Source organism: Taeniopygia guttata, chromosome 10 (genome assembly GCF_048771995.1).
Source record: "Taeniopygia guttata chromosome 10, bTaeGut7.mat, whole genome shotgun sequence".
NCBI classification, from domain to species: domain Eukaryota; kingdom Metazoa; phylum Chordata; class Aves; order Passeriformes; family Estrildidae; genus Taeniopygia; species Taeniopygia guttata.
This window is the reverse complement of record NC_133035.1, coordinates 11286349-11309849: the sequence shown is the minus strand read 5'-3', so window position 1 is coordinate 11309849 and position 23501 is coordinate 11286349. Positions and strand designations below refer to the sequence as shown.

At 41.5% G+C, this 23501-nt stretch overlaps 2 protein-coding genes across 2 annotated transcripts; both read left to right on the top strand.

The window, feature by feature from the left end:
• The first annotated feature begins 642 nt into the window (after nt 1–642).
• On the top strand, nt 643–12776 carry BTBD1 (BTB domain containing 1). The gene is made up of 8 exons (XM_030281138.3): nt 643–1152; nt 5103–5259; nt 5494–5599; nt 7000–7197; nt 7449–7641; nt 8173–8260; nt 10799–10945; nt 11819–12776. Exons 1-8 carry the CDS (start codon nt 764–766, stop codon nt 11975–11977), a joined length of 1437 nt encoding a protein of 478 aa, XP_030136998.2. The 5' UTR covers nt 643–763; the 3' UTR covers nt 11978–12776.
• A 519-nt stretch (nt 12777–13295) lies between these two features.
• On the top strand, nt 13296–16133 carry C10H15orf40 (chromosome 10 C15orf40 homolog). The gene is made up of 5 exons (XM_041718341.2): nt 13296–13451; nt 13530–13668; nt 14338–14465; nt 15314–15443; nt 15614–16133. The coding sequence occupies exons 1-4, from the start codon at nt 13380–13382 to the stop codon at nt 15404–15406; spliced, it is 432 nt and encodes a 143-aa protein (XP_041574275.1). The 5' UTR covers nt 13296–13379; the 3' UTR covers nt 15407–15443; nt 15614–16133.
• Nucleotides 16134–23501: the final 7368 nt, after the last annotated feature.

Sequence of the window (23501 nt, the reverse complement as noted above, 5' to 3'; positions counted from 1 at the left end):
CCCCAGCAGATGGCAAAAGGAATCGCTCCGCTCTGCAGCGGTTTGACAGGACTGGGAAAGCGCAAACACCTCTCGTTCCTTTCCCCTTTCCCTGCTAAAGGGAGCACAGCTTAGTGCACCCGCCTGCACCCCTGAGTGCGGGTGCCGCCGGGCACAAGCCACCTCTCCGCTTTGACTTCTCTCTCGAAGCTAAAACACCAAATGTCGAGACACACGCAGCGTGCAGAAGGACTGTGAGGTGCATGTGCCTTAAAAGCCGCCGATGTGTCCACTTCACTTCAGACATACCTAAAATAGGTCACCAGCCCTTGCTGCCCCGGTTACCACAGCGAAACGGGCGTTATGAAAACGAATTTGCATTTCACGTGCCTAAGCACAACTGCTGCCATTTATTCCCTCCCACGGGTAGCGCTGTCAGCCCCGCGCCTGCCGCGGCGCTCTGCGCCCTGCCCGTGCGCCCGCGTCCTCTCCGCGGCTCTGCAAGAGCAATCCCTGCGCATTCCCGGGCGGTCCCGGACGCCTTGACGGGCCTGGCGAGCGGCCCGGGGCACATCCCGGGGTACGTCCCAGGGAACGTCCCGGGGCACTTCCCAGGGCAGGTCCCGGGGCACGTCCCGGGCACCTCCCAGGTCGGGCCGGGCGGCGGCTCCGGCGGGGCCTGCGCGGCAGCGGCGCGTGCGCGGCGCGGGGCGGGCCGCGCTGACGCCGGGGCGGTGCTGACGGAGCGCCCGGCGCGGCCCGGCCCGGCGCGGCCCCGAGGGCGATGGCGGCCGCGGGGGGCGGCCCGGGGGCGCCCGCGGAGACGCCGCCCGCCACCGCCGCGGGTGTCGCCGCCGCCGAGGCCGGCGCGGTGTTGCAGCGGGAGCCGCTGTACAACTGGCAGGCCACCAAGGGCTCGCTGCGGGAGCGCTTCGCCTTCCTCTTCTCCAACGAGCTCCTCAGCGACGTGCACTTCGTGGTGGGCAAGGGCAGCGCCCGCGGCGGCGGGGCGGCGCCCCCCGGGCCCGGGCAGCAGCGCATCCCCGCCCACCGGTTCGTGCTGGCCGCCGGCAGCGCCGTGTTCGACGCGATGTTCAACGGCGGCATGGCCACCACCTCGGCCGAGATCGAGCTGCCCGACGTGGAGCCCGCCGCCTTCCTGGCGCTCCTCAGGTCAGCGCGGGCGCGGGCGGGGGCGGTCTCGCTCGGAGAGGGCTCCGCGCCGGGCCCCGCTTGGCCGCCGCTGCCTTTGCCTCGCTCCGCGGCCCCTCCCGGTCCTGTCCCACAGAGCCCGGCCCGTCCCTACTGCCCGTCCCTGGAGAGAGGTGCAGGGAAGGCGCGGGAATGCCTTGGGGGCTGCACGCAAGGTCATAGCGCACTTCCAGCGTGGTTTGGTCCCTTCTCACTCTTTTCCCAAGAGAAGTGCCCTAATTCCCTGGCAGCTTATTGTCCCTTTAGGGAAGCACTCGGTGTTGTTGGGCTCTTGGATTCAAGGGCTTTGGTTTGTTAAAGTGAAATGATGGGAATTACTGGGTCCCCTTGATGATGCAACTATCCAGGAATTTTCTAATAGTGACTAAGAAGGGGCAGAGGCTGTTGTACCAAGCTTTTCGTTTCATTTGATACTTACCGCGACATTCGATACTTTGAAGTCTTAGTCATCTTCCTGCTCACTTTTCTTTGTCAGCGATGACAATAAGTTTTTGCATCTTTTTGCCATAATAACACCCATTGTAATCGTACTTGGACAGAGGAGCAAGAGGTAGTGGGAAGTGTCTTTTAAGTAAATTGGTTCTGAAGGTTGAAAGTAGATGACAGTGCACATGTGTACGTTTGTGTCTGTATATGTGCGAAAAACACTGGGCAGTGAAAAGTGGGTGTAATAATACAAGTTTGTCTGGATAAAAATGGAAACAGAAGCAGAGATTTCTAAGTAAAGATAAGAAGCATGGTGTTTGAGCACTGAAGAATGAATGAAGAGATGTTGTTAGAAGCAAACAAAAGCATCCTGTGTTAGTAGGGCTGCCAGTGTGTAATGGCCAGGGGACTTGCGTCAGTGAACTGACCGTGCTTGTGCCTTGTCTGAATATCAGCACACTGATGAGTGCTGAAACAGCTCAGGTTTGCTGTCTCTGCCGGCTCTTCAGGATATTCTTCCATGCTGTGTATATTTCTCTGAGCTTATATTGAAATAAATATACATTGCAGTACCTTGCTAAGAACATCTCTAGTAATACATGTAATACGTGCCAGTACTGGACTTTTTGCATGATGGAAACAACATGGGGTCTTTTCCTGGTGTTGGCTGAAAGAGGCAGGAATGATACCTTGCACCATTGGCCTCTTTAATCTATCAGTAGTAAATCACTCAGATAATGATAGTTACCTTTCACAGGACATTTACTTAATGCTTGAAAATACCAGTGTGAGGTATATTGCCTAGAAGTTCAGTCAGGATGTTTGAATACACAATGAACATCAAGTAAAGGAAATGTTTGAGTAATGAAAAACTTTCTAGGCATAATTTAGTAATTATTTTTAATGTTCCTTAGCTCATTGCCATTTTATTTACTCATGTGGTTTGTTGAGTCATGCCTGTAGTTTATTTGTTTCATAAGGATCTACTGGAAAATGCTACTTGTAAATTAAAGGAAAAGATTTTTTTAATGCAAAAATAGAGTAGTTTGACAGATAAATCCTTAAGACCTGAAATAATATCAAAGTCACAAAGTCACAAAAATCTGTTTCCCAATGAAACAACTTTTGTGTGTGTGTTTTTAACTACAAATTGAATAGCAATAATCAAGAAAATTCAAGTTGTCTCAGTAGGTTTCTGCTTTACGGTTTCTTTTTGCTGGTTTTACTAAGATTTTTTTTTTAAATTTTCATTCATATTTTACAATAAGCTAACTTGTCCTTTGATCACAGAATAAAGGAAAGTGATGATATGGCACAAGTTAAGAGTTTGTCTTCCAAAAATCTTTTCAGATAATTTTGGCAAGCAGTAAATAAAGAGCTAATCATGGCTAACTTGAAAAAAGATTCCTGTGTGCTTTTATAATGGTGAAAACATTCCAGCTGTTGAGAGGATGCTCCCACAAGGGGAGAAGGAAGTGCTAACCTGAGAGTAAAGAAAAATAGCATAAAATGTATGAGAGGCTTATATAGAGTGAATGATTGACTGGTCAATTGGAAAAATTGTTCTGGGCACTAAAAATGTTCTTCCACTATGCACATACACCCCCCAGCTTCCCATTCCCTCATCCTGGATGCCAATAAAATGAGGTTGTTTCTGTCTCAAAGGACAGAGAGGAGGGAAGGAGCAGTGATCATAAGTCCCACTGAGTTAAGTGGAGGAGGAGCAGTGGTGCAAGCATAAAACTGTGCTAGTTCAGGCGTGCCACAGAGGGGAGAGGTAACTCAGCACAGCTCTTGGCACATGTGAGCAGGGGATTTATAGAGGGAAGACACACCTAGGACTGCGCCCTGTTTCTTTGGAAGGTACGGCAGAAAGTGAAACAAGCCAGATGAGCTCCTCTGGTGTGTCACTTCATTAGCTTCAGATTGGATTCACTTAAGGAATAAAAGCAAAATCATGTTCCAAAACCAATTTGGGATATTTTTTTTTCTTTAATGAAGAGCTTGTCAATTTAGTATGTAAAAGAGTACCTGTGAAATATTTGTTTCTTAAAAGTAAATTTGTCAGCAGTTGTGACGAACAAGTCAGCCCAGTCGTTTTCATCAACGGGTAATAATAGTTCATAGCTTCCATAAATCAGTTCTAATTGAACTGTATGAAACTTCTAGTTAAATAAAAAAACCCTTTAATTAAATTAATTCTTCTTAAACATTGTTCAGTTTAAATCCAGTTTAAAAAAATTAATCTACAGCATCATTCATATCTCCAAAGTGATGTGCAAGCTGGCTGATTGAGTAGACTGGAGTGTTTTAATGGAAAATATGTACCTATATTGTAGCAGCAAATTTAATGTTTGTGTGCTAGCAACTACTGAGAATTAGAGTTTTCTTGGAATATAAGAAATATAAACACTGAAGAACTCCGGTTTAAACTTTAATTCTGAGTTGATATTTCATCAATTTCTCTATGTTGCAAGGAAGTTTAACTAGTCTGTTGTTCTCACAAGTTTCTCTTGTTAGATACAAACTGCTGATTGCTACATTTAAAAACCCTTCTAAACACATCTTCTGTCTCTGTGTGTTGTTCATTTCCAGGATGTTCTGAACAACAAATATTAAGAAATATAAAGGAAAGACTTGGTTTTCATTGTAGAATTCTTGCATTTGCTAGTATGCCCTGGTTTATTCTATTTAATTATCTATGTGTGTTGGGGACAAATGTATTTTTGTAAATCACAGACTATTTTTGATTGTTATCTGAAAGGCTGATGAAATTTTGCTAAAATTATCTTAAATGTCACCTCTAAGAAAAGTTATTTTTAAAAAGGCAACAACTGCTCTGGAAACAGGTTTTTTTTTTCCTGGTATTGGTGGTGGTGGTATTCTTGTTCACAGTTTATGCTAAAATCTCAACCAGACCTCTTGCTTCAGGCAGTGAGGACTAGCCAGAGTGTGGCAGGAGTAGAAAAGTCAAGGTCACGTGCTAGAATGTAAACTCTTCCCTCTCTGAATACTACAGAGGGGCAACTTTGGCATAAGATGTTCTCACAATCTCAGTCCTTAACACTATTCCCTCATGGAGGGGAAGCCAGTGTGCGGTGTCAGTAAATGAATTTCAGGAGTACAGCCATAGAGGATTGTGCATTGATGTTTTCCTGATGAACTGAGAGCATGCATTTGTAGGTTAAGTAATTCTGCAGCTCAGCTGTTGTTTACAGTTGGTGAGCTATGTGTAACTAGTACAGCCAGATCAGTATAGGGAGTAATACATATTTAAAACAAATGTATGCCATTAGGCTAACATAATAGTCTTTCCTGAACCTTTTAAGTTACCTTCTTTATTTATAAAGATGCTATGAGGTCAGCTGTTGCACTGTTTACAGTGCAAGTCTTTGGCCTGTTTTCTAAATGCAAAGAGACTGTTGTGTTTGGCTGCCCCTCTAAAGATATGTTTTTATGATCTGTATTTGTGTATTGATTTATAGGTTTCTTTATTCAGATGAAGTTCAAATTGGTCCAGAAACAGTCATGACTACTTTATACACTGCTAAAAAGTATGCAGTCCCTGCCCTGGAAGCACATTGTGTGGATTTCCTAACAAAGCATCTCCGAGCAGATAATGCCTTTATGCTGCTTACTCAAGTAGGTAAATTTAAGCTTAGTTTTGATTTACTAGAAGAATTCTCAGTTGGAGGGAAATTACTAATTCTCCTTAATTATGTACACCTTTGAGATTTTAAGTGCTCTTTAAAGTATAAACACAAAGAGTACTTAGACAAATCAACTTATTTCCATTTATGTCTATACTAGAGGTAAAAAGCCTGCTTTTTAAGATCAGGAGTTTTATGCTCAAGGTGTATTTCTTTATCTTTCCAGGCCCGTTTGTTTGATGAACCTCAGCTTGCTAGTCTTTGTCTGGACACAATAGACAAAAGCACTATGGATGCCATAAGTGCAGAAGGCTTTACAGATATCGACATAGGTAAGTCACTCTGTGTGTCCTAAGCATGAAATGACAGTGCCCCAGGATAGTTCCTTCCCCTGTCTGAGTGTGCAGAGTCCCAAGCACTTCTTCCTTCTTGGCCATCCACCCCTGCAGTGCTTCCCTTTGAGCTTCACTCCTGAGCTGGCTTGCACTGCCCTGTGTCCCAGGGCTCCCACTGTGGTGACACCACACTTCACTGAAGTCAAAGCTTTCACTTGCTGAGGGCTGTGCCTCATGCCTGAGGCAGCCATATCTGTTTCTCATGTGCAACAGGAATCATACTGTTCTGTTGCAACATGCTATTTATCTGTTCAAAGTTGTACAGATACAATTAATGAAATCTGCTTTTAAAAATTAATACATGAACTGCTAGTTTCTCTGTTTAATCTTCTATCAAAAGCTAGCAGTTGTAAATTTACTTACTCAATTTCATTGCTACTATATGTATCTAAGGTTTACTCCAGTTCAGCTAGATTGTGGGAAAAATTCAGGCTGAAGGAAGGTGTTCACTGCATAAAGAAATTTGAAAGCCATTGTTAACTCATGTTCAGTAGGATTTGTACTCAGACTGAGGGATCTTTAATCTTGGTAAGTCTCAATCTGTTTTAACTTTCCAATATGCTATTTTCTATAACTGCAAATGTCCCTTACTTAAATTCAAAGCAGATAAAAATTCCAAAAGGCAGGAGATTCAGAATATAGAAACCCTTTTATTTTTTGACTTGTATTTGGTGATAATTTTTGCATACCTGTTATTCAAAGAAGGCCAGAAGGAGTAGTAAATACAGCATCAGTTGCTTTTTAAACATGTACCTTGCCTCAGATCTTGTGTTTCACCTTTAGGCTTTGTGGATAGCAAATACATCAATACTTAAAATTACTTTCATGTATCTTTAAACTGGTTTTTGTGTACCACTCTGCTTGTGGCTATAGTTGATCCAGTTGGGCAGGTGGCTGCCCAGATGAGAATATGACACTGTCATCATGAGTAACTTGGTTTTTTAGTGTCATCATGAGTAACCTGGATTTTTAGTAGTGTGCACTCACTGTTTGGTAACTTTCAGTTTTCATCTTGCCCTAGCAATGGAAATTCTTCAGGATATTTGTTATCACTGCAGAGATTAGTTACACTCTTAGAAATCAAGAAGAAAACTCATATCCTGTTTTCATAGCAGGAAAATTAACTTTTAGTTTAAAATCTATGTATTATTGCGAGATTACTTTTTATGTAAGATAAATTATGTGTAATACATATACACACATCATAATAAGACAAAGCTGATAGTCTTGTTATGAATATTCTTAGTGTGTAATTAGTATTTTAAGCTTACATAATGTAGCACTATTACTGGCTTGGATGAAAACTGATGTAAAGCTGCTAACGTTTTTTTCTTTAGACACATTATGTGCAGTTCTAGAAAGGGACACTCTCAGTATTCGAGAAAGTAGGCTCTTTGGAGCTGTGGTTCGCTGGGCAGAAGCAGAATGTCAAAGACAGCAACTGCCTGTGACATTCGGGAACAAACAGAAAGTCCTTGGAAGAGCTCTTTCCTTAATCCGTTTCCCACTAATGACTATTGAAGAGTTTGCAGCAGGTGAGTTTTGGAGTTCTTTGTCTGAGACCATCTCTCAGTGCTGTTTAACTGTCTTTAACTCAATTCTGTTATTAATATTGTACTAATAACAGTTGTGATGCACAAATGAAAGCAAAACATTTGCAGATTATGGCTCTGGCCACTGGAAAATATTGTTGTCTTCAGTTTGCGAATATGTGTGGTTTAAATGGTTTAAATACAACAGCTGGAGTAATCCTTCAAATAATTTTAGAAGTTTTGTGTTTTCACAGGCCCTGCTCAATCTGGAATCTTGTCAGATCGGGAAGTAGTCAATCTCTTTCTGCACTTTACTGTCAATCCTAAACCTAAAGTAGATTATATTGACCGACCAAGGTGTTGCCTTAGAGGGAAGGAATGCAGCATTAACAGGTTCCAGCAGGTGGAGAGCCGCTGGGGCTACAGCGGAACAAGCGACCGGATCAGGTAGGACTTGAGAAACTGTTTGAAGGAGAGTCAGAAATGTGTGGGGAGAAAGGGAATAAATCATTCAACTTTGACTTTTTGGTGTAAGATACAGTAGCAGACATGCTGACTCTGTTGCACACATTTGATCTTTTCCTTTTTTTTTTTTTTTTAGCTGTTACACATATGAAATAAAAACAAGAATGAGGTTAAGGAGGATTGGGTGCATTCTAGAATGATTGAGTGTTATCTGTATATTTCTTTTTGAAATACTGAGTCTTGATCTGTTTTTATTTTGGAGATAGTGAAAAGAGTTTGGTTATGTTTTGTTTATTAATACTGAATATCTTGAGGAATTAGCAAAGCTTTAACCTATAAACCTGGTAAAGCATTTTTCTTAGTATTGAAATCTAAATAAAAAATGCTACTTAAAAAAAATGCAATGCCGTTCTCAGTTTACTTCCCTACTTTTCAGTTGGAGTCTTTTTCCTACTTAAAATATGGTAACACACTCACCACAGTTGTTTGAATTGCTTTCTTGTGTCTTACCAGGTTCACAGTTAACAGAAGAATTTCCATAGTGGGATTTGGATTGTATGGATCTATCCATGGACCTACAGACTATCAAGTTAATATACAGGTACAGTGTATTATGTTTAAATAGGCTTGTACACTTGTAGGAAGTTGCAAAAGGAAGCTCCATTTGTAGCACATGCAAAAGGTTTGGTCTGTATTTGGGAGGGAGCAATTGATAGGCCAGGAGTCTAAGATGTGTTTTGTCACAAGTGGGTATAAGTGGGTGACTGGGCAAAAGAAGAACATTATGGAACTCTGCTCCCTTTCTCCTGTATTCTCCTGTCTGTCAATCATTTTCAGTGCAGGTGTTTCCCAACATCCAGCTTTTTTCCTCTTTTCTCAAGTGTTTCCTAATAGAAAATATGTACTGATATTGTACTTGGGTATGTTATGTCCTTCAGTAGCCTGCATGCTTCTTATAAAGATTTGATTTCTGTAATTGTTCCTTTTAGTTTCTTTTGAACAAGATTCCTCATTTTTCTCTTTTTGAAATTTAGCACAGCTGTAGGGGATTTGCTTTTGTTGCTCATGTGGGAGTGTTGACTCTCAGTATATTATGGACACTGTTACATAGTGTTTCCATTATGAAATTTTGAATCTGATCCTGCTCATCACTCAGTACTAAATCAAGGCTTGCGTTTCTTCCTGCTGAGCAATTGGTTAGCAGGCTCATGAAGTGGCCAGTGATAGTATCTAAAAATGTCCCCCTATTCATGTCCTGATGTGACCCTTGCCTGGTCCCAGCAGGCAATTGAGACACCGCTAAAATTGTATTTCCTGCTCTTGCTGGTTAGATCCCTTAGCATATTGTCGTCAGGATTGTCTTCTAGTAGTACTGATCCAGCACTATATATTTTCTTTCCTTTTTGAGTGTGGAATTTCAGTCTATTTGAATTCTTTTTCTTGTAGAGATTAGTTTTGTTTATGGTACTATCATGTCACATTGATTTATGGACATTCTGTTTAAATGACAAATTGCCTTCTACTTCCTATTTGATGATTATTATTATCTGAGTACTCTGTACTTAAGGATAGGGATTTTGTGTTTGTCTCCTAAGGAAAAAATGTCATGCCTTTCTTCTTAATGATGTTCCAAACAGAATGTACATGGAATGACATTTTGAAGGAATTTGGGTTTTCTACATTCCTCACTTTAAAAAGCTCACTTGCAAATTCCTCTATTTGAATTATCTTCAGTTTGTCAAACCACACATCCATGTAAATAGTAGCATAGTGCACTAGGCAGGACCTTTAGAACAAAGGAGTTGATCTCAGGAACCTAGCAGCTGTACTAAACATACCTGGGAATTTTTACTTCACATAAACCCTTTTTTGAATCTCTCAGCTGAATTCTTGTTAGCAGATGAAAGCATTCGGTGTATTCCCTCAGGATGTTTGCTGGATTTATTTAATCTGAAAAGAATTTCGATTTTTTTCAATGCAAACCAATGCATATTAAATGGGAATGATTGGAAGAGTCACTTGAAAAAGATCCTCCCAATTCAAACTGAAAGGCTAAATAAACCTTTGTGGTTCTTATATAGGTTCTCTTTACCCTGGAAGTATCCCTAATAAGTGATGAATCTGAAACTTTTTTGTGGCAATCTTTTCAGACAGTTATTTAAGTCTGGTGCCTCTGGCTTTCTTCTTAGCTCTGCATCAGTACTAGCAGAGCTTCAGAGAGTTAAACATTTAAAACTTGCCATAAAATAATGATAATGTATACTGCAAATATATCTGTTACCTGAAAAGGGCTTAAGTCTTCAGCATTATAATTGTTCAAATTTCTATTGATTGTGGCTGGGGAAAAAGCTAGAGTACGCTTTGCCTAGAATAAAGCTTAATCTCATGCATGGGTAATACTGAAAGTTATATGGCAAGTTAAAAAGAAACTGTTAAAACTGATAGGATTCTTAGTGCAGTAATCACAAGAAGTGCTCTGCTCTAAAGCTCTGATATCCAGCTTTTGCAAGAGGTATTGGGCAGCATGGATCTGGATTGCAATCCAAAATGGGAAGGAATCTGCTATAACTATGTTTGAGCTAGTGATTCTTACTTGCCACTGAAATTGAAGGCAAAATAAATATTGTGTTAGTAGAATTTTTATACTGAATCAAGATTAGAAATTGTATAAAACATAACAGCACAAGGTTTTGTTTTCTATTATGAAGGTGTCATTGACTGCCTACGTTATCTGTAAAAACTTGTTTTCTAAAGTAGCCACAGGCAGCAAATGAGATTCCCTTATGTGGGCTGTGAAGGTGTGCAGAGATCAGCAAATCTAAGCACAGGATTAGCTGTTGTATATGAAGGTCAGAAGCGGAAGGTGTGAGAGCTGTTCTCCCTCTCCAAGCACAGACTTTAACCTGGCTGGAGCAGTGCCCAGAGCCCGTGTAAAATTCACGAGCCATCATTCCAGCTGCTGCGTCAGCTCCAGCGCTATCAGGAAATCACAGCTCCTTTCCAGCTGAGATTGCACTGTCCTTGCAGTGAGGCTGGGTGGGGTAGGCAAGTGTTTGCTTGTAACCTTCTCATGTGCATACAATCAGAGCCTTTCTCATGCCTGTGAACATAAAACTACACTGTTCATGCTTGTGTCCAGATAATTGATTATGAGAAGAACCAGACGCTGGGACAGAACGACACTGGATTTAGCTGTGACGGAACAGCCAGTACCTTCAGAGTTATGTTCAAGGAGCCCATAGAGATTCTGCCCACGGTTTGCTACACAGCTTGTGCAACCTTGAAAGTAAGAATGTCTAACAGGACAGAAAAAAGTGCTACTTTGATGCAAAAGTTACTCTTTTATCAGACTTCTGATGAGAAAGTGTCTTCTAGATCTTGAATTTATTTTAACTTTAGGGCTAAAGAAGGACGTAGTTAGAACTCTACTGTAATTTGTAAGACTGTTACATCTCTTCTGGGCCACACCATGGAATTCATAACTGGATCCTTTGTGCCTTCCCACTTTTTTGCTTGATGTAGGAGTTAGAATAGTTCTAATGGAAGTCACTGGTTTTGTGTGGGAAAAAAAAGCCCTATATAGAAAATGTAATCTGGCAGCTCTCTTTCAAAACTTAAGTTTGATTTCTTTTATCAGGGATATTTTGACCAATTCAAGAAAACTGCTTATTTTTTCACCTCTTTTTATTTACTGCTGCTGAAATAGTAGGCAATAATTACTTTTTCTCAAAAAGTCTTCTCTTAGTGTTGTGGACAAATTTATTTCTCAGAAGAATTTTAATATTCTACTAAGTATAATTTCCTATACAGAAATCAGAGTTCAGTGGGTTGGAAAAAATACTGTACATTAAAAACAGTTGAGGCAGGGAACTAAGTAAAAATACAGGCAACCTGTGTGATAAGGAGAAATACTAGAAAGTATTCATTACTAGTTGGATAAAACCAACTGGTTTAAGTCTGCTGTCTGAGAAATATATTTTTGTTACTTAGACATAGGGCCCTGGCTTCTGTTGCCTGTGATTTTGTATATAATTTATATGATGTGGGTACAGAAATTTTATACTACTAAAATAGCCCAAGTCAGTTGTGTTTGACCATCAGCAATTTTTGGGTCTTGTGCACTTCCATTGTGTTGCTAATCTCTTGTGATGTTTTTCAGGGTCCTGATTCCCACTATGGAACAAAAGGTTTGAAGAAGGTGATCCACGAATCTCCTACTGCTAGCAAAACATGCTTTGTCTTTTATAGTTCACCAGGTAACAACAATGGTACATCAATAGAAGATGGACAGATACCAGAAATAATATTTTATACTTAGTTTCACATGATGATCTGGAATGTGTTGGTGTCTCAGTGGACTTCAGCTCACCATTGGCAGCAGTTAAAAAAATTCTATTAAGTTACTTTAATGTGTAAAAACAAAACAAATTTGTTTTAGGGGTACCAGAAAAGCTATTATTTTCTGCATTGTTATTGGTAGATTGTAATTTAGCTTTTCCTCTAAACGAAATGTTAATGGAATAAGTACTTTGTGCATTGAAAAGTTTGTTTTAAGTAGTACCTTGTGGTTAATTACTTTGTGTTTTCATCCCTTTGTTTCTCATGTAGTAAAATTTATTTTTTGAACTGGAAAATCCTTACTTGTTATGAACAACTTGTGTATATTTTCTCCAATCTGTCCTTAAAAGACAGTAAAGCTGCTGCTGTAGTCCCATCTTGCACTTCTTTCCAAAATGACCTTGGATTGACCCTGTGGACATGGATTGCTACTGTATTTTTTTGAAGTACGTCAGCAATGCTGCATTCATATTGCCATCATCTTGACTTTTTCCAAGAGCCATGGAGAATTAATGGACTTTGCACTGCAGAGAACATCTGCAGCTGCACTGAAGAAATAAATATTAAGTCAAACTCAGCAAGAAACAGATCTTTCCAGAATCTCTCTTAATTTAGAAGGGCTGTTTTGGAATATAGAACTGGTTATGCAAATAGCCACTGTATATATACATATGTGCCTATAAAAAATGTATAATGTGAAAATGAGAATATGAGACTTGTAATTATGCTATTTTATCATTGGATATTCTAGTACTAAAAAAAAAATAGTATAAACCTAAGGATTGTTGGTGTGCAACAAGTTTTACAGATTGCATACAATAACTTGATGCTATTGCTGTATGTATATAGTATTCAGTGCTTTGCAGTATGTACCACGTAGTAACAGAATGGCTTGGTGTACAAAGACCTGTACCCTCCCCTACGTTGTACTAAAATTTGAGAATGCAGGAGAAAAAATAAGAAAATTTCCTTTCTTAAGGGGGAGGTCACGCAGGTTTGGGGTGCCCAAAGGCTGCATGTAGAACAAGCGTCTCTCAAAGGTCCAGCTCTGTGCGCACTCCGCCAGCGCTCTCCTGTCCCTGGGCGCGGCGCTGTTCCGGGACAGGGATGGGGGCCGGGTCCGGCCGTGCCGGGGGAACCGCTGCGGGCGCGGGGCTCGGCCGTGCCGGGGCAGCCGCTGCGGGCACGGGGCTCGGCTGTGCCGGAGGAACCAAACCACTGCGGGCACGGGGCTCGGCCGTGCCGGGACAGCCGCTGCGGGCACGGGGCTCGGCCGTGCCGGGCCAGCCGCGGCGGGCACAGCGCCGGCCCGGCCGTGCCGTGCGGAGCGCGCAGGCGCTCGGGGCGGGCCCGGCGCGGTTGCCGGAAGAGCCGCCCCGGCCATGCCGAGCCCCGCTGGGTTCCTGCGGGTGCGGGCGGCGCCGGTGCGGAGCGGCGGGGCCATGCCCGGGAAGGTGCGGGCAGGGCCAGGAGAGGGAAGGGGGGCAGGAGCGGTGGTGCCCGCGGTGACCGCGTCTGTTCCTCTGTTGCAGGGAAAAGCGGCCGCCAAGGGCCCCGCAGAGCCGGGCGCCGCCGCGGGGCCGGTGGCGGCGGCGGGCGGCGGGGCGGAGGGGGGAACGCGGAAATCTCCCCGGGAACTGAAGCGAGCAGTTCGGCTCTCCGGAGTGTCGCGTCCCCCTGCACAGCGCTGGGTGGCGCGGTGAGCACGGGGTAAATCCTGGTCCTAAATCCTTCCGGTTGGCCTCAGTGGTTTCGTGCAGGCGGTGTTTCAAGGGTCTGTGCGGTTTTATTAGAGCCATAAAAGTTGGATCTAATACAATGTGTTCTCCCTCTACAGCCCTTGGCTTGCGCCTGCATGCATTGGGATTGCTTTCACATCCCCCGTGTGCGCGACACCCAGGGGCTGTGGCAGTGTCCAGGCCCCTTTGGAATTTACTGGGAATTTACTGACAGCGTAACTCTGAGCAGACTGATTTAACAAGCGGCTTTTGGGGCAGGGGTAGCCTGATTTGGATCGTGTTACGTGATGCCAAGCAGGACAACACCTGCAGGTGAGGGGAGCTCAGAGCGGTGCCCCCATTGTGAGAAGGCTGGTAACTCATGACTGCACCCTGCTACAGCATGAGGGCTTCACTGCTTGTATCCTCAGTTTATATTTGGTTGTACTGGCCGACAATCAAGGGAATTGATGAAATGTGAAAATGCCGTCACCTGCTAATCTATACGTTTACTTGGTTTTAAACTTAAATGTTTTTGAAAGCATAAACATTCATTTTTAGCAAACTGTGGTGTGATGTTTTGAATATTTTAAGCATAAAATCCTCCAACTATTTGCTATAGATGTGACGGCTGAGGCAGTAGGTGTAGCTATTGCTGCACCTCCATCAGAAGGGGAGGCAAATGCAGAGCTGTGCCGTTACCTGTCTAAGGTGCTTGAAGTGAAGAAGAGCGACGTTATTTTAGAGAAGGTACTTCCTTTTTTTTCCTTTCAGTTTTGTCCTACTGCAGTCGAAATTCAAGATTTTGAAACTTACACATTGAGTACAGGGAGATACTCCAAGTTCAGTCTGAAAGACACTTTAAAAAGTTTAGGTGAGTTAATAGAATGATTCATTGAGAACAAACTTAGTGTAGGAAGAACTGTGGCTGATCTTGAGACCTTTTAACCAGAAGAGTTATCATGATAATATTTTGCAAATCTCTGTAGTTCACGTGCTCTTCAAGATTCTCTTGTCATGTCAAATGAGTTCACAGAATTTATGTTCTGCAGAGAATATTAATTTTATTAATAACTTTACACTTTTTTTTAATAACTTCTGTATTTGATTCTGACATTTACCTGTCACACATTTATCTACACACGTAAGCAAGAGTGTATGTAAGCCCTTGGGTTGTAGATGGGCCTCAAGAGTTTCTCTGTATTAGAATTTACATGTCTTGCCTTTGGTGAGCAGAAACTTATTGTTTTATTCATTGCACTGAATAAGTAATTTGTTTTATTAATTCATTCAACTTCAAGTCAGTCTTTCCAGCCATTTCCATTTATAGTTTATAAGCACAATGAAAAATGGTGCTTTTTATTTTTATAGTTTAATGGAGTAGTTATAGAAGTCTTTTAAAGAGTAGTGGTAAAAGATAAGATGACCAAGGAAATGTCTTCTGAAAAGGTAGAGTCAAGTCTATGTAAGTCTTGTTTTTCCTGAATCATGGGCACACTGCTTAATTTGTTTCTCAGCATTTTATAAATAGCATTGTTTTCTTACCTTGAAAGGTGATTCTCTGAAAGATAGGTTTGTTCTGTGTTTGTCTAAACCAGGGGGGTAAATCACGTGACAAAGTGGTGAAGATTTCAGTATCAGCAACACCAGATGAGATTTTAGAAAAACTGAAAAAAGAAGCTTCCAGTTGACCTAAAACAAGAGCAGGAAATGGGAAGAAGCATCTTGGTATGTGGACTGATACTCTTTCTTAATGCAGTGCTGTTGAGAGTGTGGGTAATGACTACAGGAAGATACTTATTTCCCCTCCCCTTGTTAATATAGGTGCTGTGCAGTTGAAGTTTTTCTGTAGGTTTGGTTATAAAACTGAAACTCTCTATCTGCTTCTGTCACTACAGACTTCCTTCTGCTCTGGATGGTTTCCTGTGATAAGATTTGTCCTCTTCCCTGGTCCCTAAACAAATGGTTTAGGAAATTTATTTTTTTTTTAGTGGAGCAAACGTTGGTTAACAAAGTGAGGAGCTTGGAGTGACAGCATTCCATGTGGGAAGTGGTACAAAAGGACAAATATGGATGGCAGAGACATAAAAGAGACTGTTCTCTCTGATATCTCACAGCAGGTCCTGTGTGCAGCTTTTCACTCTGGACACTTACAGATATCTAAAATAAATGTCTTTTGAAGCCAGTGTGCTGTTGTTGATCACACAGACAAACTGAAAGTAGAATCACCTGAACAACTGAAAGAAAACCAGAAGTTTTCAGTATGAAAAACCAATGCAGAACCCATCATTGCACATGTGCAGTCACTTTGTAATAGTCTGTAAATAGTTTCCTTAAAAGTAGAGATTTGGTCATATATATCTTTGCCCATTGTATGTCACCTGTAATGACTGTTTTTAATAAAAGGGGCAAAAAGTATTATCAGGCTTTTGTTTGTGTTTATATTTTAACAAAGAAAAGAGTTGTTTCCTAGAAACGTCTTCATAGAATGCTACTTTGAAACAGCCTTTTTTTACAATATTTCCGTGGTCTAAAAATGAGTAGTAGTGCAACCCCTAGAGAACAGAGCTGAGTCATTCGTAGAGCACAACAAAACAAGAAGTCTGAAACAAAATGGGTAACTACTCCAGTTTCAAGGCTCATGAGAAAAAGGCTGAACTTCTCTATCATGCTTCAGAGGTCAGAGGAAGATTTAACTGACATTTCTCAAAGATGTGATACCACACATGGTTAGGGTAGGACTTTGTTTTTTCCTCTGCATCACTGCTGATGTCTGAAATTGTCCTGTATTTGTCCTATGGTTGTCATGTTAAAATGAAAGTAATGGCTAAAGGAAAAATGAGAAACTATTCTGAAGGTTTGATTGAGGTTTGTCATACATTGTCCTAGAAAACAATGTTATGAATGCAGATGCATTGCCAGATTGATGCAGTACAGGCTTCATAGCTCATAATTCAGCTTTTTCATGGGCAAAAGTCTTTCACGTTAGGGACTCTTTCAGTGTCCTGTTTTCTAAATATTGCAGTGGTTGCTTTTGGAGTTAAAGAACGGGTGTTTGTCAAGATGGCAGTTCCTTCAAGGTGACTAATTTTGAAGATGTTATGAAAAATGTTACTTTCTGGAGAAATAAGTCTAAATTCTGAATTCTGTTTGTTTAATGGTTCACACCTGAGCCCCTGATTTTCTCAGGCGTTTGGGCAGCCATACATTGCCTCAGTCCTCTTTCCTTACTTGTCTTTTCAGTCTGCACAGGCTGATTTTATTTTACTGTTCCATCAGTTTTGGTTCACCACTCCCTGCTGCTAGATCTGCTCTTGCCCAGCAGAGGGGTGCCATGTCTTGCAGAAAAATTAAGGCAAGGCAAACCAAGTGTTAGTGATTTGTTGTTGGGGATTTTTCCTTTTATTTCCTAAACTTCTTATGATAAGTAGAAAGCAGCAATAAAAAGACTGAGGAATTCTGTATTTATAAATTACATTTGGAATTAGATGCTGTAACAGACATTATAAAATTGTTTTTAAAGCTTATATACTCTGTTGAAATGAAGTAATTCATTACACTTCCCTGTGACTTCAGACACAGACTGAGGGAGGAGCTGTGTGGACGGATACAGTCTCTGAAGTACATTGATCTTCAATGATGATTATCTAAAATAGCAAATTTAGTTTCTTAGTGCCCTCTCTGTCTTGTCAGCATGTTCTGCCTAGGCTTTGCTGACTTCTGCTGTGGCTTCTTCACCTTTCCTAAACACCTTCAGCTGCCATTCTGCATCTGCTCTTCCTGATCAACAAAAGTAACTTGAATTCCTGATAGTGTGGCAAATAAAGCCTTTACCTGCTAGGAATATGCAATTTATGTAGTATGAGTAACCAAAATTATTTTGGAATGTTTGCATAAGTAACACTGGGATGTTGCCATATAGAATCATAGAATCATATCTGTCAGCCTCTTATGTCAATGTTTTTTGTGCTGTGTATCCCTATATCAATTGTATCCTTAATACCTTGGTTGTGGATTTATGGAACCTGGTAAAATGCCTGGGAAGGTGGAACTGCTGGTCCATTGCTGTAGGCACACACAGTTTGGGGTCACTGGGAGTGGGGCTGTGTTGTGGCACACACAGTTTGGGGTCACTGGGAGTGGGGCTGTGTTGTGGCACACACAGTTTGGGGTCACTGGGAGTGGGCTGTGTTGTGGCACACACAGTTTGGGGTCACTGGGAGTGGGCTGTGTTGTGGCACACACAGTTTGGGGTCACTGGGAGTGGGGCTGTGTTGTGGCACACACAGTTTGGGGTCACTGGGAGTGGGGCTGGCCGAGCCTCATCCCCATGGGCAGAGCTGTGAGCAGCAGGTGAGCAGCACTGACAGCAGTGAGCCATGGAGTGCCCAGGGGCACTGACCAGCCCCAAAGGGAACAGAGGGCACACAGGGGCACTGCGTGAACCATGAGGGTACTAAAGGTTGGGCTAAAGATGCATGCAGCCTTCTAAAGTCACAGGGTGTTACTCTCTATAGGCAGATGCTTGAAGCCTTCAGAGTGGTAAGGTGTTACTGTGTATGGGTTGAAGATTTCTGGAATAGTATGATAATACTCTGGGTATTGTGGCCATCTCAACTGTGACACACTGTATATCAAGAGAGATAGAGAAGAGCTAAGAAACTTGCGTGACCAAACAATGCCAAAACTGTGATTTAGGCCTAGCTCCTGCAAGCCTTGCATTGAAATCCTAACCTGTCAACTGTCTCTTCATGAACACAGTGAAATATCTTCCATTCTATTGAAAAAAAATGTGGTAGCAAGTATCCCTTATTCCAGCAGAATATGTTTTCATAGAGCAGAGCTTTGTGATTTTGTTAGAAGTTCTTCCAAGAATTTCAAGACACTTTACAAATCCCTGCTCAAAGTAAATTCTTATTCCTGGACCAATTTAAAAACATTGTGCCAGTTGCTGCATAAATTTTACCTGTTGGTACCTGTTTTATTCATGTGCATTAAGCTACATGATTACTGAACTATTGAAATCAAGCACTGTCCTCTTTCCCTAATGCACGGTCTGAACAATTTCAGTAAAATCCATCTAATGGTGATTTAATATCTGACTGCTTGCAGACCTGCACAGTCAGTGCAATTTTAAAGTATAATTAAGTTATTTAAACATTAGCAAAATATAAGTTATCTGAATAAATTCTATGCCAGTCTTAAGGCATAGAAGGGTCTTAGTCTTTCATCCACTCAGTTATATGTATTTTCTAAAATCCAGCTTTGAAATTTGGTTTCATTGTAGTAGTGTAATATGCTAATTAAGGATATTTAACTATACGCTCTGAAACTGTCTCTTTGCTCTTTTTCTTTCAATCCACTCCATTTATCATCTGCAGTGCATTCCTAACTTCCCTTTTAGTCCCAAGTGTTTCTCAATCTTCATTTCTTCAGCTATCATCAGTCTAAATAATCCTGGATAATTGACAACTTTGTCAATAACTGGCAGCAGCAATTTAGCAGAAAGCACAGTTTAATATCTTCCAGCTTCCAGGAAGATAAATACACCTGATCTTCCTGCTCAGTACTTCACATCTCATTCTTGTTTCCCCTCTCATAATGTTTATTTGCATGTGTAAAAGTTGAACCAGCTGAGTTTTTAAAATTGTTTCTGCATTACTTCTACCTACTGTATTCCCCTCTTAATGTTTTAGTCTTTGTCTTTGGAGGATGATTCATTGCCATGTTGATGGATTTAAAAATGGGCTCCCCTGTCTCCTTTGGGGGACACAATACTTTATCCTCCTGTAAAAGCTGTCCTGCTTGTTACTCTCTAGGAAGGGGCTGCACTTGAGGCAAAGTGCTCTTAATACAACTGAGGCACATTAAAAAAGCTGCTGAAGAAATGAAATGCTTGCCTGAAAGGAGGAGTCTGGTACTTCTCTGTGATATTGGGAATTTGTTTCTTCCTGATCCCTTTTATATTGGCTTCTTGAGTAATTGCTACTGAGATGTGATAAATTTTCTTTCACCTATAAATGCTGCATTTATTTGTTCTTTCAAGAGCTGGGGAAGTTAAAGTGATGAAGTATCCACTGTGCCATCTCTTACTACAGCCCGAGGGTACATTTTTGGAATATTGTTTAAATAACATTCTGAGTTTCCAAGTCTGAAGTATGGCAGGTGAAAAGTGAAATATATTGAGTATCAGTTCAGCAGCTGGTCACTATAGAAACATGCTGTAAAGAGAGCAGTTAGCCATGGACCCAAGGAAAATAGAACAAACAACAGAGGGTCAAAGCCTCATTTCATGCTGCTCAGATAAAACAGTTGTGTGCCTTAAGAGAATAACCAGAGTTATAAACTATAATTCTGGGGTGATTGTCATTAAGCTGTTTTTTCCTGATAACCTCTTAGGTGTGCAGTGCATGTGCGAAGGGCTGAAGCAATGCTATGCCTTTGGCCAGCTTTTGTTGCTGTAATGCTTTGCAAACCAGGATGCACTGAGACATAATTTATAACAAATTTCAAAGCTCTCAGTGTGTGTTAGGACATACTTTGTGCCCAGATGTCTGACAGGGGCATTGCCAAGTTGCCTTTTATAAAACAAGCCATTCCTGTGGAACCCTTTTTTTTGACCAGTGCTATTTTCCATAGCTTGTCTTAAAATCTCTGAAGTTTTTTGCTTCCTTTCTGATGTTCAGAAGGGGTGTGGAGTTACATTTGGTGGAGGTATCAGCACACACGGTCAGCTCCAGCAGCCACCTTCCTGCCACGTCTGGGTGCTCGTGCAGTCCCTCACCTTCAGTTCTGCTGTTGCAGGTAAGTGCCCCCAGCAGGACCAGGCTCTCTGGGGTTGTTTCTGCTCTCTGTTTGTCACATCAGCAGTGTTGCTGATGCTTATCTCCTTAGATGCCACCACATTTCTTTTTCTGTTTTTTGGGCCTGACAGCCCTTAGAGATGGATTCATTGAGGAAGGAGGGAAAAGACCTTGTGATAAAATCTTTGCAATCAGAGGGCAAACCTGTCCTTTCCAGTGAGGGCCTGTGGCAGCTCTTTGTAGCTTTCTTGCATTTGCCTTTTAATGAAATGTCTCCTTTTTTCTCCAGTAAATCTGACAGCAATCAGCCAGCACGTATGTGAGGTCATGTTCCTGCTATGAGGAAAGATTGCTGGTAGCTACTCAGATACACTTCTGAACAGGCAATTTTCTTCAGCTTCTTAACTGCCTTTTTACAATGGAAGTGCAAACTGGTACTAATAAACCTGATAGGTTTATGGGTTTTGAGGAGATTTTTCCTTTTTGTTTGAAAAACCTGATTAAGCTCATCACTGACTGAATATAAATGCTAATACATAGAGGGAACCAGCCAGGCAAATTGCACTTGGCTAATTTTACTTAATGAGAATGTCTGATTCTGTTCAGTCACTTCCTCACTGAGTTCAGGTTCAGCTGCTAAAGCAGACCCAGGAGCTTTTTGTTAAATATTTTTAAAAGATGATCAGCTTATAATGACGTTCTCAAAGCCTGTGACTTCTGTTTGCTGTGATTGCTGTGACATATCAGCTGGAAAAAAAAATTCCTTTATTTAATACCATGCCAGGAAATATTTCTGGCAGAAGATAAGTGTGAAAATAGAACGTCTGAAAACATTAATTTGACAATAGCTGTAGTTAAATTGTGGATCTGAGGCAAGGTGTGTCTTTCAGTAGTCAAGTACCTGTGTGTGTAAAAGCAGAGAAGGTGTAAGATCTAATTAAACATTACTTTCAGTTGTCTGAAAAGTATATAAATCGTAAATACACAAAAACAAATAAAGTGACCCTGTCAGAGGAGGGGTTGATATACATTTTATGCACTTGAAAGACAAAAAGAATGTGCTATACCAGAGCTTGCCATAAGCTGTTCTGCCAGCTTTATGGGGGTAGCAGATCTGAATTTGAAAGGGTTTTTTTCATTGATCTTGCTGTAAGGTAGACCTCCAAAGGAAACCTATAGAAAACCTTTGGTTTCTCAGCTGCATATAATTCCTGCTCACTTCAGTGAACCAACTTGGTCTTGTTACCTGGGGAGGAATTTAGTGAAATGTTCTAGGTTTTACACACTTGGGTTTCCAAACTTAAATAAGTAAATCCTATTAGCTCATTTTCAGGACTTAATGATTTTCAGGCTGAGTTTTAGGCTTTGCCCTGTGATTATCCAGTGTTACCTTGATCAGACCATCTGAAGAAACAGACCTTATTTGTTTTACTCCTGGGTTTGTGTAATAGATTAATTTCTCAAATAAAAAAATAAAGAAAATAAAACATGACAGGGAAGCATGGAATAATTTTGTTGAAGGATAATTCATTGGGATAGGGACACTTTTACTTGGCTTATGGACTTTGCAGGCTTGTCCTGCATGTCCTTCTAAACTCTGCTGGGAAAGAAGATACACAGACTAGAGGGTGTGATAGACTCTTGATGTTTTATAGCACCTCCTCTGCTGTTTAGCACTCAAGTCAGAATGGGGAAAAAATCTGTCAGGTCTTCAAAAACTGTAAATCTAATAATTTGCAATATAAATTTCACAGTTATTTCTTGCTGACAATCTGTGAATCTAGGTGGTAAAAGGATAATACCTATGCCCTCCTGAGGTTAATAACCTCCAGGTTAATACCTGTAACTCCTGAGTCCTGCCAATCTGAAATTTTCAAACAGGAAAGATTAATCTTCTGAAATGATAGGTTCATGTGAAGGCCATTGATGTGAAATATAAAGATTATCTATTAATGTGTTTGTTTTGAGAGTTGTTTGGGTTAAAATACAAATTCAGATGAAAAAGTTGATCAGCTGCTCATAAGTAGTTCATCTATTCTGCCTTCCCATCTTAGGTAAATTGGTTCAACAAAGGCAGCTGCATCTTAACAATATTTTTTTGTTGGTGTTGGTGGCTGAACTATTACCCCTTGCAGCAAGGGAGGGCTAGCACTTTGTAATTGCTGTGAGAGGCTGGCACATCCCCTTGACACCAGGGTTGGCCAACTGCAGCTCCCAGGTCTTGTCTTATCTACAGAGCTTTGTCCAAAGTTGTGAGATCTCCCACAGGTTCCCCTGACACTGAGTTGGGAGCCCTGGGAGCCCAGACTCCAGCCCTTTGTAGCAGGAGGAGCTGCTGCCAGAAATGCTCAGTCAGGTTAGTGGATATGGTGAGCTGGCTCTGCAGGGGAAGAGAGCTCTGGACTGCATTAAAAAATGTTTCAAAATATGAGACATGCTCTTCTGTGTGAGAAGAGAAAGTATAAAGATGTTAATTAAAAATAAATTTTAACTTGGATAAATTCATGCCCATCATCGGGACCTTTCATTTTTGAAGTTCAGACCTGCCCCTCTGCTGCATGGGTTGTCACTGCTGGAAAAAGTGCAAATACCAAAAGAAGATGACACTTCACAGTTTAAGTGAAATCACTTGAGAATGGTTAAATCAGGTTTTCTGATTAACTGACTCACTTGATAGTGTAGTGCGTGAGAGAGTGAATCAAACACTTATTTTCCTTTGCTCTGCTGTGTGTGAACAGCATCAAGCAGAAGAGACACCTGCCTGTCTTCCAGATTATATGCTCTCTCCACAAAGGAGCCTTTGGTCTACTGCTACATGCTTGTTCAGATTTAGAGGATAAATACAGCCCACAGTTTTAGAGGATAAATAAATCTGTGACTTCTTAGTTGCAACAGAGAAGTGTGACTGGGGGCAGGTTTGGCAGCAGAGAAGAAGCTATCAAGGCTGTCACAAATGTTGGATTGGCAGTAGAGGAGATAACTA